The sequence below is a fragment of the Salvia miltiorrhiza genome, chromosome 8, assembly GCF_028751815.1.
Source record: "Salvia miltiorrhiza cultivar Shanhuang (shh) chromosome 8, IMPLAD_Smil_shh, whole genome shotgun sequence".
In the NCBI taxonomy this organism is placed as follows: domain Eukaryota; kingdom Viridiplantae; phylum Streptophyta; class Magnoliopsida; order Lamiales; family Lamiaceae; genus Salvia; species Salvia miltiorrhiza.
Window position 1 is genome coordinate 18320249 of NC_080394.1, and position 16539 is coordinate 18336787.

Genomic DNA, 16539 nt, shown 5'->3' on the forward strand with positions numbered 1-16539 from the left:
TAAAAAAACCAATTCTTGACATTCCTTTTTTTTATAAAGAATCACAGGCACCAACTAATGCTATATACACTCCATATGAATGAAAACAGAATGATACAAGTAGTGGCAAAAAAGCAAGATGAATAACCAAAAAATTGAAAGAAATGTGATGATCAGTGGAACCCCCTGGAGCCTCTGGACTGATAGAGCTCAAGCTTCCCCTTGGCCTCCGGCAGCAGCCTCTCGACTTCCTCGAGCTGGCACAGGGCAGCCTGCTTGGACGCCCACTCGAGCACTGTCAGCACCTCAGCCCGTGCCAGGTCCTCGCTGTCGGGGACGTGCATAGCAATGTTGCAAAGCAGGACAAGCGCGGAGCTCTGCACGAGCTGCTCGAAGTAGACGAGCTGCACGAGGTGCTTGGCGCCCCCGGCCTGGATGATGGCCTTGGCGTGGTCGAGGTGGAGGTAGTTCTCCGGGCAGGCGAACTTGGTGAGGGCGACGCACGCCTCTCGTGACACCTCGGCCTCCCTCTCGTCGAGCAGTCTAACTAAAGGGCTAATCATCCTGGTCTCGGTGGCCTTAAAAGTCCTAGCTAAGTTGCCTATGGCTTTAATGCAGGGGATCAGGAGCTCCGATTCCCCCTTTTCCAGGATCCGGAAGAGCTGATCCACGGCGGCTTTGCACGCCGGGGAGTTGGGCTTGAAGGCCGACCTTCTCAGCTCCGCGTCCCCCTCTGCCACCGCCGTGATCTCCATCAGGGCCATGGCCGAGGTGTACTGCACCTCGGCCGGGCCCTTCTCCAACAGAACCGCGAAGCAGAGCAATGCTCGCGATTCTGTGATGCTCCGGCAGATGGCGGAGTTGCCCTTGGCGAGATGCCAAAGGGCCCGCGCCGCCATCGCCTTCATCTGCGCCTTGGTGGCGGGGTCCTCCATTTCTCTGGCGCGGTTGCTGGCGCCGGAGAGGGATATGCTCGGGTGGTGGAGGTGGTTGTTGTGGAGGGAATTCACCTTCCCATTGCCACCGCCACCGCCGGCGGACATGACGACGTTGTACATCTGATTAGGCTGCTTGTTGGCGCCTAAAGGGCGCGGCATCAAGGGTTTGTCCTCATCCAAATGATGGTGATCGGCGGCGTTAGTGCTGGCAAGGACGACGGCGGCGTGCATCGAGGTGGCTTTGCTGACGACGGAGTATTTGCTGTGCTCCTGCACGGTCTCGAAGGCGAGGTGGCTAACAAGAAGTCTGATGATATTGTGTTGAGCGAAGAGATCTTGGCATTTGGGGAAATGGGCGGCGAGCTCGGCGACGGCCCAGGCGACGACGGCCTGCACCTTCATGGGGCCCTCCTTGAGGATCTTGGCGAAGACGGAGCAGACGCCGGCGTGGGTCATGTGCTCGACGCTCTCGGGGTCCCGCCCGAGGAGCCCGATGGCGCGGGCGGCGTTTTCTTGGCCCTCTTGTTTGCCTTCTTTCACTAATCTGAGGAGGGGGCCGACGCCCCCCTCCTCGATGATGAGCTTGCCGTAGCGGTCGTTGTCGCGGGCCAGGGACACCAGGGACGCCGCCGCGTCGCCGCGGTCGTCGACGGAGCCCGTGTAGAGGATGGCGATCTGCTCCCAGATGAGGCCGAGGATGGGCTCGTTGGCGGCGATGGGTGGCAGCCCCAGGTACTCGTCGGCGCGGTCGTCGGCGGAGGCCGACACGCGGAGGAGCCACGACACGTCGCCGATGGAGTTCTCCAGCTGCGACGACATCTTGCGGAAGGCGGCGGCGGGGATGATGGTGAACACGCGCTTCATCAGGCCGTTGCCGCGGCACTTGAGCACCAGCGCCAGCGCCTTGTCCAGCACCTGCTCCGTCTCGTCCAGAATGCGCCGCGTCGGCCTCTCGTACAGGTCGTTGCTCGCACGCGCCGCCTGCCGGAGCAGGGCCGCCAGCTTCTCCGTCTTCGATTTCAGCTCCGCGCACTCCTGCTTGAACGTCGCCGCCTCGTCCGCCGCCTTTATCACCTGGTCCGTCAGCTGGATCGGCGTCGCCAGCGTCTGCTTCACCAAATCCCCCATCGCACAAACCAAACAATTCAAAAAGAAAAAGATCCAATCGAAAAAAGATTGGACTTTTAGAACTGGGATGTTGAAGAAAATCGACGGGAGTGCATCAAGATTGGGAATTTGGATTTATTCGTGCAAGAAAAGATCGAATTTCTATGATAGACGAGAAGAAATGAAGACGACGGGGTTTACAAGGTCAAACGCGGCTTTTCTTAGATCAAAATAAACCCTCTCCTAAAAAAGGCTAACAAAATTGGAAGATTTACAGCAAGAAAATGAAAACAAAATTTACGAAATATGGGCTGTAAAGATGGATTGTCACACGTATGTAATAATATGACGATTAATTTTATTTAATTTAATGTATAATCGGCTGTCATGTTTAAGAAAACCCTATTTCTGACAATGTGGCCACTCTTTAGCCCAACCACCACAAAATGGTCAACTGTTAACAAATTCTGGTGTTGAAGTAATCAAATTTTACCCACTAAATTAAATTCGTCATGACAGCACATCTTACATGTATAGCATTTTACGTTACAATTATTTTATTTTGTTTTCATTTTTCAGCAGATGCTATGGTTGTGCTTATTCTGTAAATAAACTACACGTCATCTCACTTATTTTTATAATTATTATAGGGCCTTTTATTTTTATTATTTTAATGCCATTTTTTTATTTTAATTTAGGGGAGGGAGAGCTGTGGTGTGTGCCGGTTTACGTGAGGAATGTATCAAATGTGATATGTTGGCAAAATTTGGGTGATAAGAGTTCTGATTTGATGTATGGAAAAGTAAAATAGAACGAATTAACAAGTTGTCCTAGTTAGTTCGTTAAAACTTGGGAATATGATTTTCAAACATTTGTAAAGTTGGCTCCTCTCATAAAAAAAACATTTGTAAAGTTGACTAGAATTTCTCATAAATTTGGGTCATATTTTACGTTGTGTAATAATTGACTGCAATTTTAAGTGGGTATGCCATTTAATAATAATAATAATAATAATAATAATAATAATAATAATAATAATAATAATAATAATAATAATAATTGAAGAACTTAATTCAAATGAATCAATTATAAAAATTCAATTATAATATGACATAATTTTTGTGAATGAAATGTCACAAATTTGTTGATGCAGTAATGTTATGGGAAAAGATGAACGTAACTAGTTATGTTGGGGATAAAGAAATGAGAAAAGTCTCTCGAGTCAACTGAATGGGGAAAAGAATAAAAGTACAATAAATGGGAAGTTTTGCTCTACGAAAATTTGGAAGGAATTATTTTATTTTAAATGGTTAATTGTCGTAAAATCTACGTACTTTTTGGTTTTTGGGTTTTTTCTCATGATCAAAAAATTTTACTTAAAAATACATGAATTGGATAATTGGTAGGGAATTTCCTCGCATTCATTTTCCGCCCACCGACTCAGATCCAATGTGTCGAAATTTAGTCCAGATGTTAAGTTTAAAACATTACATGGACGCCACATAAGATCAATTTTCCATCTATGCAATAATCATAAAATTTGAAAACCCTAAGGAAAGCAATTACAATTTCTACTCTGCCTTATTTTCCAGATTTTGTGCAATTGTTTTGAGTATGTTAATTTTCAGATTAACACGGGTAGGAGCTGGTTTGCGAGGGTTTTGTATATACAAAGAAGTACCTCCTGCTGTTAGTGGCGGAGTTCATCGATCTCTTTCCGAAGCTCTTCCTCTGTCTTCTCGGTCACCACCGTGTTGGCCATCATGTGTGTGTGTATGCACACGTCTGCACGTCCGAGAAAGAGAAAGAGAGTTGTGCGCTGCTGCAAAACCCTTGCAAACCAGCCCCTACCTCTCCATCGGAACATCCCTCTCCGTCTACATGATTGTTTAGCTTCTGAATTCGAGCTTGTGCTCCAGTAAAAATCCATGGGTGTGCTCTAAGAACCCTAAATCGCGTTTACAAACATGAAATGCAGACAAACCCTAATTTTTGGGTTAATTTCTCAACATCAACAACTTAAACAACATCGTTTTAGTTGAATGTCAAACCTCATAGTTTCAATAATCGGACGACAAGTACACACTGATTTTTCGACTGCCAGCTCAGATTTAATTTGGGGGAAAAGACGAATGCGAGGGAAATTCCCTACCAATTTTTCAATTCATGCATTTTTAAGTAAAAAAATTTGGTCATGGGAAAAAACCCCAAAACCAAAGAGTACGTGGATTTAGCGGCAATTAATCCTATTTTAAATTATAAATTTTTATGTTCGATATATGTGGTGTCTTAATTTTTAAAGGACGTCTCATAAATAGTGTCGCCTCATTATTATTTTTTAGATACAAGATACATATTCTATTATATATCAAATAATAATCATGTTATTATAAATCAATAACCAAATAAGTACAATCCAATAATATAATTTGTGAGTATAATATATTTATAGTATTTTAATATATTTTGATTTGTATAAAATATATATTCCCTCCGTCCCTGAAATGGCTTCCTCTTTGGGGACGGCACGGGTTTTAATAAAAAGTTGTAAAGTGTATTGATAGTGGAGAAAAAGTGATATAATTATTATTGGAAGTTGTGAAAGTGTTATAATTAGTATTGAGAGTGGTGAAAAGTGAAAAGTAAGAATAAATAAAGTATTATTAGTGGTGGGGTAGGTTTCCAAAAATGGAAAGAAAGAAAGAGGAAGTTATTTGGGGGACGTCCCAAAATGGAAAAAGATGAAGTTATTTTAGGGACGGAGGGAGTATTTTATAAATTTAAAGTTCGAAACATTATACAAATTGATTATGTGTACCATCAATATACGTAATACAAATAATAATTATAACCATTTAATATATCATATCAAATAATAGATTATATATTAAAAATATTATCGTACATGTTAGCAAATACAATATTAACATGGTATATATATAGTAAAAGACATATCAGTCAAATATACTACACATTATCACATATTGCGTAGAAAAAAACTCCCTCATAAAATAGTCTTGAAGTAAGATACACTCCCTCCGTCCCATCAAAATAGTCACCTTTCATTTATCACACAAATTTTAAAAATAGATTTAATATTTTTTTTAATATAGTATAGATTGGATGGTATCTGCAATTTATGTAAGCATATCAACTTAAAAATCATGACAAGTGCTTTAATTTTATATATTTTATACAAGTATTAGATTTAAAGTTTAAAAGTTATACTTTATTTAAAGATTAAAACTTTGCAAAATTCGCCCCCCTCTCATTTTGTTTAAATAAATCTATTTTTCAATTCTTTTTTATTTTTATATTGATTTTTAACTTATTTTATTTTCTTTTTCATAATATCAGTTTTATTATTGTGAATTCTTTTTTTTTTTTGTCTATATTAAACTCACACATGCTCAGTTAAAATTATATTTTTAATTATATTTATAGATATGGGTAGGGTTGGTATCTATTATATATAATGTTAATAGAGCAAAATGTTTATTCAAGTTAGTGAAAATCAATAGTTGTCCACAAACATAGTTTCTATAAATACTAGTCAATTTTATGCTAAAGGCATCAATTTGCCTTTACTTTTACTTCTCATATCTTTCTCTTTCATTTGGTCAATTTTTACAAACAATTCATTCCCAATCCTCTAATTCTCCAGATCAAATAAAGTAGGAGAGGTTCGGGAAAAAATTATTTCTTTCATCAAATTAAATTAACCTAAGGTTAAGTAAGCAAAATACGAGTTTGATATTTCTCTCTTTCTCTCTCTCTCTCTCTCTCTCTCTTCTCTTTTTCAAACTCAGCTCCTTCCAGTGTTGGTGATTTTCTCCGACAACGGGGTTCATATTATCAGGTGTTTATTTTTCTAAAAGTTTTGTTCTCCTTATTTACTTTTCGATTATCTTCTCTATGTACTTTTTCGGTCATCTTCTCCGTATACTTTTCCAGCTACTTTTGTGTTTTACCTCCTTTTTCGATTTAGGTTTTGAATATACTTTTTCGACCAGTCGAGTTTTGTGTTTCTTCATTAAAAAAAACTTATTTTCCAGATCTATTCATGATATTCCATTCAGTTGTACGAAATGGAATTATTCGTACCAAGCATGTCATGATGCTGGGTGCCTGACTCTCACCAAGTATTGTGCGTCGATTCTTCGGATGAATATGGACCAATTCGTACCACTCCTACCAAGTGTTGTGCGCTAGATTTTGGTACGAATGATATGAATGGACAAATTCGTACCATTCGTCCCAAGAGACCCCACCAGTTCTTGGGACAAATGATACGAAAAAACCTAATTCGTATAAGTCGTTCCAAGTGTTGCGCGCTACAAGTGTTGTTGATGTGGAGTAGCTTGCCGTTGATTATTTGGCTGCGAAGGATCATGAAAAGGTTTGTCGTCAGCAGGATTTAAAGCGACCGCCATAAACGATAGAGAGAGAACAAAGAGCACATAGAGAGAATACAAAGTGAGAGACAGACGAGAAACGTAACATCACGACTTCAAGAGGTCGCGATCAGTCAGGAAAGGCGCAACAACGACAATGATGCTTACCGGAGAATCGAGAATCATAGAGAAAAAAAAAATTGAAACCCTAGAAATTTGGGAATTTTGAAATTAGGGGAAGAAGTAGGAAAGAAAAGAGGGGGAAGAAGCACCGCAACACTCGATGCGCCATAGGTGACGAAAACCAGCGGAATTGTCAAGCAGGGAAAAGAACGAGAGTCGAGAAGACGGGGAAAGAGAGAGAGAGAGAGCGAGAAGATGGAGGAGGACAATTGAAAAGTAAGGTTTGGGGTAGGAAAGGGAGCGCGAGTCAAGGCTGCAGAGCGGGACGCAGGTCGAATCTATCCGCACGGTGCGAACAGATGTACAAGAAACTATCTCTCGAATAAATCAGAGTAAAACTAATAAATGATGGAAATAAGGCCTGCTTGCTGGCGATTACCATGAAATGGAAAGGTAGAAGATCATAACTACAATGAACTAAACATAATTGAAGTTACAGAAAAGAAACCAGGAAAACAGCAGGCCGAGTTGAGGAGAATCCTTTGTCCGCAAGACGAGATATGCCCCGATAGTGCTCACGATTTGGCGTGTCGTCTCCAAAGATAAAACGACTTCGTCTCGTGGGTAGCAGCACCACAGACAAACGAGCTTGGGCGAACTGGAATGAAGCGAGAACAGAGCTCTGGACTATATGAATGCAGGAGTGCAGAGAGTGCTTGTTATGCATAATTTCTAGTGTATTGATGCAGGGTGTGATTATCCTATTTATAGACACGGTCCATCCATGAGGGAGCCTACAGTCATTACTCTCATTAAGGGAAATTCAAAGGCTGTTGGGAGTTACAGGTGTAACAGCAGGTTGTTTGAATCCAGCCATGTAACTCCCTCTCGTCCCATAATGACGGGAGTTTCAAGTTGTGAGACAGGAGACCAAGGGTCCTCCCGACGGGAACGGATCCCCGTGTGCACGTACGGGCCCAACATATTGGGCCTCGATCTCTTAAGGTCGAGGAATCGGTAATCCAAAATAACAAATCTGTTGGGGGCAAAGGTCTGGCACACAGACCAAGATCCAAGTCCAAGTCCACGGCCGAGGCCGAGGCCGGGGACCAGACGCCGGGAGCCAAGGCCGGGAGAGCGGCGGCGCGCACGTCCGAGCTTTACAACCCATCACATGTACACACAGTTTTATTACATGTACCGATGTAATGACTTATATATTGTATTAATTATTGTCCACAAATCAATGTGAGATAAGCATTAATATATCTTTAATGCTTATCTCTTTCACACAACTCTTTATTTCAAGTACCCAACTTTAATAATTATTTCTCACTCATCGAAAATCGATTTTGAGTAAATAAATATACTACGTTCATCTACTCGAGACGTAGAACGATCATGTCATATGCCATTTAATTATGCTAATTAAATATTTTCAGTATTAAAAAATTAGTCAAATATTGATAAACTCAATAACCAATTTCCTACTATAACCAAATTTTTTCATTAAAAAAAACTAATAAACTCATACTTCTGTTCACAATAGTGAGTAGTTATTTTAAATTTGTAAGTGTCGCCCTTAAATCACGGCACCCTTATGTGAGACAGAGAGCAATCTCGGCCCCGGTTAACGGCTTAACGGGTATTCCATTCTCTTTTTCTAATATAATATTTACACTTAATTTTCTTTAAAAAATAAGTAAAAATTATGTACGCTTAATTAAATGCAGTTTAAGAAAAGGATGCGCTAATTCACACACCATCAAAATTGAGAAAAAATGGTTCTATAAAAAGAAACGAAAAACTGAGAAAAATATCTTACGAAACTAAACACACTCTAATTACTGACTGTTCTACCATTTAAGTTAATTTCTTCCGTTTAAGAAAAAAACGATATAAGGGTAAATACCAAACACTGTCGACATTTTTGCAATACTATTACAACAACGTTTAACATATTAAAAACATTAGGCATAACGTTTTAATATTTTTATAATAACATTATAAATATTGAAAGCATGAAAAATTTATACATAATATTTCAATATTTTTGCAAATTGTGTTGAGCCCAAAATTTCAGCACCGAAAATTTCACGTGGCACGCTGAAGACTGGTGTGGAAGGCACCGCGTGTGCGTGTGTGTGTGTGTGTGTGTGTGTGAGAGAGAGAGAGAGTTAGGGCTAAGATTTGTAATTATACTGAAATTTTATATAAGGCTGATTTTGTCTTTTTTGTTGGTCCATATTTTATAATAAAATGTATGTAAGCTGGAAGCAACATTGTTTTGGAGGGCTAACCGTTAACGGCCGCCTAATAAAATTAGGAAAGAAAATCTATAATTGAAATGCTATTTGAAGGATGAGAATATGGAAAATTTCAAAGGGAATTAACCATTCAAAGCCCCAGCTGTAGCTATGACGCTATTATGGCTCTCATCACTCATTCAAATGCTATCTACTACTCCTATTTGTATGTTTTAAGACAGCTTTGAATATTGTTTCCACACATTAATATTATTACAACAAAAGTTGACATTCCTTTAGGGATGCAGATGCTAATAATACTACAGTGAATTCTATATTGCCAAGTCCAAGACTCACTCCTCTCCAACTCCAACTCAAACAAAATTACACTCCCACTACAAACTTACATCAATTGTTACAATAATAGTAATAGTGTATATGCAAAGCAAACATGCATCATATATACACGCGGGTGTTGCGTCTGTAAATGGAATATTTATAGAGAATGTATGTCTATGAAAATGTCTGAAACAGAACATGCCATTGTCTGCAAACATGTGTGAAAAGAACTGGGTATAGTAACATGTGATGATTGATGAGAGAAAACGGATTAGACGAGAGCAATCGTGCCACATTATTCGTAAAAAAAATACAGTTGTTCATCAGCAAACTTCTAAATATAACAGACCTTTATGTCTCTTGGATAAAGGCAGCTGTAACTCACCGTACTAAAATGTATGTATTGTGAATATTGTCCTCATTCAATAATATAGCTTGTCCACACTTGGGAAGTGTCATATAAATGTGTGGCACATATAGTAAGAATACATTCAAAAATAGTATTAGTAATGCATCCAAATTTGATATATCAACATCACGAGCATCATTGGGGAGGGCCAAAAGCTAGACCCTTCTAGAGGGGCTTACCGGGCCTGCCTGGCGTGCAACTTGGATGGATTCTCCAGTTCCGATTTCCTAAATGATGCTCTTTTCTCCAATCGGGCAAAATAGAATACACCTGCAATGTTTTCCTGCAAGATACACTGTGCGACGTATCATGTTCAAGCAGCCATATTTTGATAAGTTCACAATGATAACCAGTAACAAAGAGTTGTGATACACATCGTTTTGGAAGACGATTATGTGATTATACCAAAGACGTGCCCTTATTGCGCTCTATAGCCCAACATACTTTTTTTTACATCTCACAACCATACAAAAACATGTCACATCTCTTGCTATCTTGGGCATCTGCTGTTGAGGTTATTACGAGAGGGCCAAAATGGACTATGAAATGTTTGTGGGCACCATATGAAAGCCATGTGCACTCACACAGAATACATAAAAATTAAACATTAGACCATCATGAAAATAATCAGGCAAGTAGAATACAACAAACTTTTCTTTGCCTATTGGACACATGATAAACTACGACCCACTTCAGATATGGAAAGCCGTATCCACGTCACGAAAAGTTAAGGCCATATAAATAAAGAACCTTTGTTGATACGAAAGAGCAAGTTTGGTCCGCGTGCACGAAGATTTACATTCTTAACTCAAGAAGGATCGTCTAGAATCAGGAGAATTAACTAGGTTAATTGGTTTTTGTGATGCCTAAGGGTGTTGAAGTGCCACAAGAAATCTACAAGACTGTAACCTCTCAGCTGATAAACCGAACTCAAAATCAAAATTTGCTGGTTAGCAAGCTGATGGGTTGATCTTGGGTTCCCCAAAAAAATTGAAAAGTCAGGACAGAGATGGTTTAAGCAAGTTTACTGAAACACATCAATTTTATCTTGTTTATAATTTCTGTTAAACAATTTTAAGAAGTACAAGAAGCATAATTACTAAAAAGTACAACGCAATTGCGCCTTCAACAAAAATGCAAAATTAAAACATTATTAACTAAATTTGGTACCTTCTTAGACAACAGAGGGAGCTTGAGAAGTCTCACTTAGTTTCATAGCTGAATGTTAATATTGATCAAGATCTTCATGGTTTGTTCCATCAAAATCATCTTTTGTTCTTTGACTTTGCAGTAGCCCATTTAAAGAATCCACAGTTTGCTTCTGGATTAGATGCCGGTCCCTGAAATGTATAAATTTCCATCAAGAAAAATATATTTGTGCACATAAACTTTTTTATTAGTTGATCCTAGTTTTATTAGCCCCCCAAACCTGTCCATATGTAAACACTATATATGTCCTAAAGCATGGGAGAGAGTAAATCCGCATGCAATCAATGTAAACTGAACTTGTACCTGTTAAGCAAAGGACAAGCACCACCAAGCGCCAAGCGGAGTACCCAGAACAAAAGAAACAGACCCAAGGGAAACTTTTGTTTGTGACTTGGTGTCTGGCTAAAGAAGTTGAGGTTAAGAGTGTGCTACATCAACTTTTGCTTGCGGTTCTCTCTATAAGTTATTAGCTCAAAGTTTAGGACACAACAGCAGGTTCTAGGTCATCATTGCACATAATGATGAACTATATCTACATTGTTTTATGCCTACAATAAATAACAACATTTTAGTTGAAGTTAGTGGCTCAATAACTACCATTTCTAGTTCAATGAGCAACTTAGACTTTTTTACAAACCCATCCAACTTCTACCCCTTTTATTTAACTTTTTTTCTTTCTAAAAGTTAGCTCGCTCCTAACATGAATGCAAGAAGGAATCAAAGTTATATACCAAAAAGGAGCTATCTATAATGAAGCTGCAGAATTAGCTTTACTGTCGGATGTCGGATGTGAATCGTGCAATGAATACACATATCTATTACGGGACAGACTATTTGATGTAACTATCACTATACAGTGCGTAACCAACTATGAAAATAGAAACTTTTTATAGTAGGCATCACTAAGATAAAAGTTTTAATCTATCATTTTCAACAAACTTAAAAGCCAGACATATACACATAGAGCACGTGAATTGATACCTCTGCACGTGCACATGCATAAAATCGTTGCCCTAAAGTAGGTCCTGGTTTCTTCACTATGCGGGAGACACAAGGTTCCTTGTGGCCCTTGCAAAGAGGTATGCTAGTTTGCATAAGCTGTTGAATCCTTTGCCATTCAACTAGGGCTGCATTATTCTTCTTCTTTTCAGCAGGTTGAGACATATCCTCATGCACTAATGCACATTGTTTTGCCTGCAATTCCTTCACATCATCATGTTCACTACCTTCAGTGAATGTTTCATTTGGTTCACCAATGGAGATATCTTCTTGAGTAAGCTCCTTATCAGAAGAAAAGCTGCTTGAGTCACTACAACCACCTACTGTTTTCTGGAAAAATGACTTCAGTGAAAGCTGAGCCTGAGACGATTGACTTTTTCTTGCTTTTTTCTTGCAAACCACTGAGGATTTAGTATGACCAATTGTAGAGGAAGTCTGTGAGCCAGAAGATGGTTCTTTAAATGATTCTTTGTAACAGACACCTGATGTACAAAGTACGCCTTGATGGATGAAGTCTGATGAAGCTGAGCTACATGAATGGAGAGGTCTTTTATTGAGTTGACTGCACTTCTCGAAGACGTCATTATCATCTGAAATGGAACTGGATCCTCCAGATAAGTTACTATCTTCTGCAGATTGCCTTCTCGCAAACATCGACACTGTAAACCATGAGACGTGGATAACAGTTGTGAGAACATATCTACTAGTTTATGTTAGTATACAAAGTTGCAAAGATATTCACGTGTACAGTGCAAAATGCCTAGGAGCAGAGGAACACAAAACTAAATCCTAAACCGCCTTCACCCTAGACAATCTGTGGATAAGTTCTCTCAAGTGTCCGCTACCTTTCTAAAACTCAGTGATTAATTGCGAATAGCATTGTACAGTGTCTAAATTGGGCATCATGGTTAAGCAAACAGCTTGATTATAGTAGAGGATGTTGATTGTGAGGAATGAGAGCCCAACTAATGGACTAGCAGTAGTATAAAAATGGAAAAGAATTATGCATATTTTTGAAAATAAAATTTTATATTAATATAAAGTTGTTAGATTAATTCAATTATATTTTAGCATTCAGAAATCAATGGTTCAGTACAATAACCTTGCAACATTTCACTAATATTCTTCATATTTTGAAAGTGTTACATAGTAGTTTCAGTGCGAACACTTACAAATCATATATTTCTTGATATAATTTTGTACGAGTACTAAATACCTAAAAAAAACTAATTGGCAACCAAAAGAATACGCAAATATGCCATAATATTTCACATGTTAAATTATTGAAATCATAATTCAGATTATCAATTCAATTCAAGTAGTAATAGATAATTTAATACAGTTAAGAAAAGATATTAAAGTGTGTAATCCACAATAGTCAAATAAACTAGAACAAACTCTACATAAAAAACTAAACTAAGCATAAAATCAAAGGAGTTTTCCTTAAAGTCAATATCGGTCTATATACAACAAAATACCTTTTAAATGCCTTTTCACAAATTCATGTAGTGCCAAATCAAATGATGCAATAACACTCAAAATGCACATGGTCACATTTTCTTGAGATATATCATATATGGTTAAGTAATTATGAGAAATCAGCACCTAGTGTCTGCTGACATCCATAGACCTGGGGACAATATCTAGTAGACAGTGAAGGAGTATTGTGTTTCTGAATATTGGGGATATCTACCAAGCTCATGTAGACAGGAGCATGATCCGAGCCCTCCATTTTTCCATTTCTCGTCTTTTGTTCTTTATGCCTAGAAGTTTCCAAATAGAAATGAAGAATAGAAGGGAAATGTTAAATAGAAAAACACAGGCATGTTTTATGTCCAAAACTTTGCAAACACATAGGGAACTGCAACAAATGCTTTAACCAGAAAAGCATGATCTTGCCACCAAAAGACCCAAAATGACATTTTTTACTATATCCACTACTTACCTGGGTGTACTACCAGGTTTCCAACGTTTAAACTGCTCTAATATGTCGCACTCTTTAACATGGCAAGTGATGAGGCTATGTTCTTGATTTTCTTCTTTATGTAAGCACGGCCCAGCACCAAGAATGTGGTCAATACGTGACCCAAAGTTGAACTCCTCTGCACCACTATTTGTCGACCAGCAGGTGTAGGCTTCTCTTCTATTATATAATTAGAAAACAAAAGGTGTTAGTAAGATAGTAAGAAACAAACAAACAGCACATGGTAGTTGATTGCATACATGTATTTATCACAATTGATATGATCATTCCACCAGTAAGAATAACTACTAAAGTCAAGAGTCTTTTGAACCTCTGAGGATGTTTTTCCCGGAAAACATCAAAAAAGCCACCTCCATTTTCCACCAGCAAAGATCTAAACCAAGTTCTAAACCTGCAAAATTGAAAATTTTATTATAGTAATCTATTTCCAGTAATATACCACAAACCTTCACTTACATCAAAATATGTACTCATCAGAAAGAGGGGAAAAAATTCAGAAAGCAACTCACTCGTTTTTCTCGAAATCTGGCCCAGCATCACAACGATCTATCGCATAGGGGGCAATGTTGAGGTCCCCAACAACAAATATTCTCCGCCCTTGATCTAGAAGAGATTCCCACCTTTTCTAAAACAAAATCAGCAATATTATTGTAAAAGCACAAACCTTATCAGAGAATCAACCAACTAAATTGAAAAGCCTGTTATACTATTAATAGCATCAACTGATCCAAAGGAACAAATTAACTTATAATATTGCATCACAGATGACAATGATAAGGAAGTTGAAAATAACAATAATAAAGGGTTGAATGCTATGTCCCAGTATTAAATTCTCATTCACTTGCTGCTATGATCAGAGCAGAATAAGTGATACATTCCAGTACTTGTACAGGCATCTCTACACCAGCGCTTTAACTTATCATATCAAAATGCATAATGTTCAAGCAAAAGGTACGAATCCTTACCTGCAGTATGTTGTAAAAATCAAGCTTGAATTGGATTCTTTGCGTATCATCAGCTACAGCTCTAGGGCCATATATATTGAAAAGAACTGAAGAAGAAAACATCCATCTGTTACTTAAGTGTCGCAGTGGCTACTGTCGATTCTGAAAGTCAATTGTGCAGAGAATAAGCCTTCATAGGGAGCTCTCCCATTGCAGTATACTAGAATTATGTCACTTACCAAAATGTTCATGGTCAGTTATTATACAACGTCCTTCACCATCAATTTTCAGAAGCTCATCAGCAGAAACATCTTCTGCCATTAGTGGTGAATATTCAATATTCCTGTACCCTGAACCTGAGAAATCCTTAAGAACACCAGTAAAGCCCTCCTCGGCAGAAACTGGCAAAGATACCTCATCACTCGAAAACACAGAGTTGACACGGCAAAATGTCGCCACACCTAGTTAAAAAAGAAATATATGTAAACTAGATGCACCTGGTTCTCAAGATAACATAAGCAGATCCCAGATAAAAAGGGAGAAAATGCATTTCCAGAGTTATAGAACCAGTTAGGCTGCAAATTTCGCTTTTTAAATATTTAAAAAGTACCTATTTTACAGAAGCAAAATGCATCATATCCCTAACCATTATAACAACTGCTTAGCTCATAAAGCCTAACTCACATACTATACTGGACTTACTAAGGAGTCAAATACCCAGGCGAAGCAGCTGTAGTTATCATTATCTACAAATTCATTTTGGTAGTTTACAGAGCAATTAATGAATAAAAGACGATGCTTTGCATTTAAAATATCAAAATCGCGTCACGTGCACAAAAGGAGTCTCAGTAATCAACCATTATACATACAATCTGGACCCTTTAACATGGTTTTCATGTTCATAAATGAAATTGATTCCACCTTTAAAATAACTCAAATACATCATAATTATTTCACCTCTGGAATCAATTTTTAGACCTTGAGAAGAGACGTGTGATGGTTATAGATGACAAACCTTGCAGAAGGTGGCTCATATAAGAACTTTGATTATACTATTTATTTCCGTGGCCTAGTAAAAAAGCCAGCTATTTTATTTAGATATTTTGCAGAAGAAAACAAAAATCCACTATTTCATGAATGTGTTTGCTGGAAATTAGTTCTAATACGCAATTAGAGTTAGATTAACGGCCGCAGAAAAAAAATATACAGACGAAACATAAAGAGAAGAAGATGATGACCAGAATATCCAGTTCGGCCTTTCTCAGTAGTGCGAGTGCAAGAGATAAAGGACTCGTAGCCCTCAGCCTGCACCAAATCAGCTCTAAACTCTTGCCTCGAGAGCTTTGTTTCCTTCGCGTCAGATCGATAGAATTGATGAAGAAGCAATCAACGAAATTGGTTTAAAATTAAGCATCAAAACATAGGCAATGACTGTATAGGAGGATAGAGAAAGGATGCTGGAGAAACCTGGAAGCAGATGATGTCGGCGTCAAAGGAATCGAGCAATTTGCGAAGAGAGCCGAACTGTGAGATTCGAGGTCTCAGCCCGTTTACGTTGTACGTCACTATCTTCATTCTTCGCCTTCTTTTGGGTTCATTTTACGCTTCAAAAGGCTAAAATAGTTGAATTAGCCACGAATCCGAAATCAGGAGAAATACCTAAAATCCGATCCTTTTACGAAAACCCTCGAAGCAGTATTGAATGGATTGATTCTCCATCAATCTAAAAATTGGCCCAATACTTGAAAGCAATCATCAATTTATGCAAAAACAGCAATGTTGTTTTTTCGAAGAGGATGTTGTACTAATTCAAGCCCAAAATACACATTATAGTTGCAGCCACAGAAAATGGTAGGGATGAAAAATGG

At 38.5% G+C, this 16539-nt stretch overlaps 2 protein-coding genes across 4 annotated transcripts; both read right to left on the reverse strand.

The window, feature by feature from the left end:
• LOC131001552 (uncharacterized) lies at positions 1–2419 on the reverse strand. Its single transcript, XM_057928010.1, has one exon. The coding sequence runs from the start codon at positions 2043–2045 to the stop codon at positions 153–155; it is 1893 nt and encodes a 630-aa protein (XP_057783993.1). The 5' UTR covers positions 2046–2419; the 3' UTR covers positions 1–152.
• Positions 2420–9516: 7097 nt separating this feature from the next.
• On the reverse strand, positions 9517–16519 carry LOC131001556 (DNA-(apurinic or apyrimidinic site) endonuclease 2-like). 3 transcript variants are annotated; one of them, XR_009093969.1, is made up of 11 exons: positions 16139–16519; positions 15910–16021; positions 14911–15132; positions 14693–14778; positions 14237–14352; positions 14038–14118; positions 13689–13886; positions 13349–13506; positions 11726–12402; positions 10706–10875; positions 9517–9818 (listed from the first exon to the last, which is right to left on the reverse strand). XR_009093969.1 is itself a non-coding variant. In XM_057928014.1 (10 exons), the coding sequence occupies exons 1-10, from the start codon at positions 16244–16246 to the stop codon at positions 10801–10803; spliced, it is 1833 nt and encodes a 610-aa protein (XP_057783997.1). In that variant the 5' UTR covers positions 16247–16519; the 3' UTR covers positions 9517–10800. The 3 variants fall into 3 exon arrangements, 1 of the variants encoding a protein (XP_057783997.1); XR_009093968.1 differs by having other exon boundaries at positions 9517–9830; positions 16139–16344; XM_057928014.1 differs by having other exon boundaries at positions 9517–10875.
• Positions 16520–16539: the final 20 nt, after the last annotated feature.

Excerpts from the sequence above, each read along its gene's own strand:
- LOC131001552 (XM_057928010.1), bottom strand. The coding sequence starts at position 2,045 with ATGGGGGATTTGGTGAAGCAGACGCTGGCGACGCCGATCCAGCTGACG.
- LOC131001556 (XM_057928014.1), bottom strand. The coding sequence starts at position 16,246 with ATGAAGATAGTGACGTACAACGTAAACGGGCTGAGACCTCGAATCTCA. Across the intron at positions 16,022-16,138 it reads CCGACATCATCTGCTTCCAG|GAAACAAAGCTCTCGAGGCA; the intron begins GTTTCTCCAGCA and ends TCTGACGCGAAG. Across the intron at positions 14,119-14,236 it reads CCAGATTTCGAGAAAAACGA|GTTTAGAACTTGGTTTAGAT; the intron begins GTGAGTTGCTTT and ends TCAATTTTGCAG.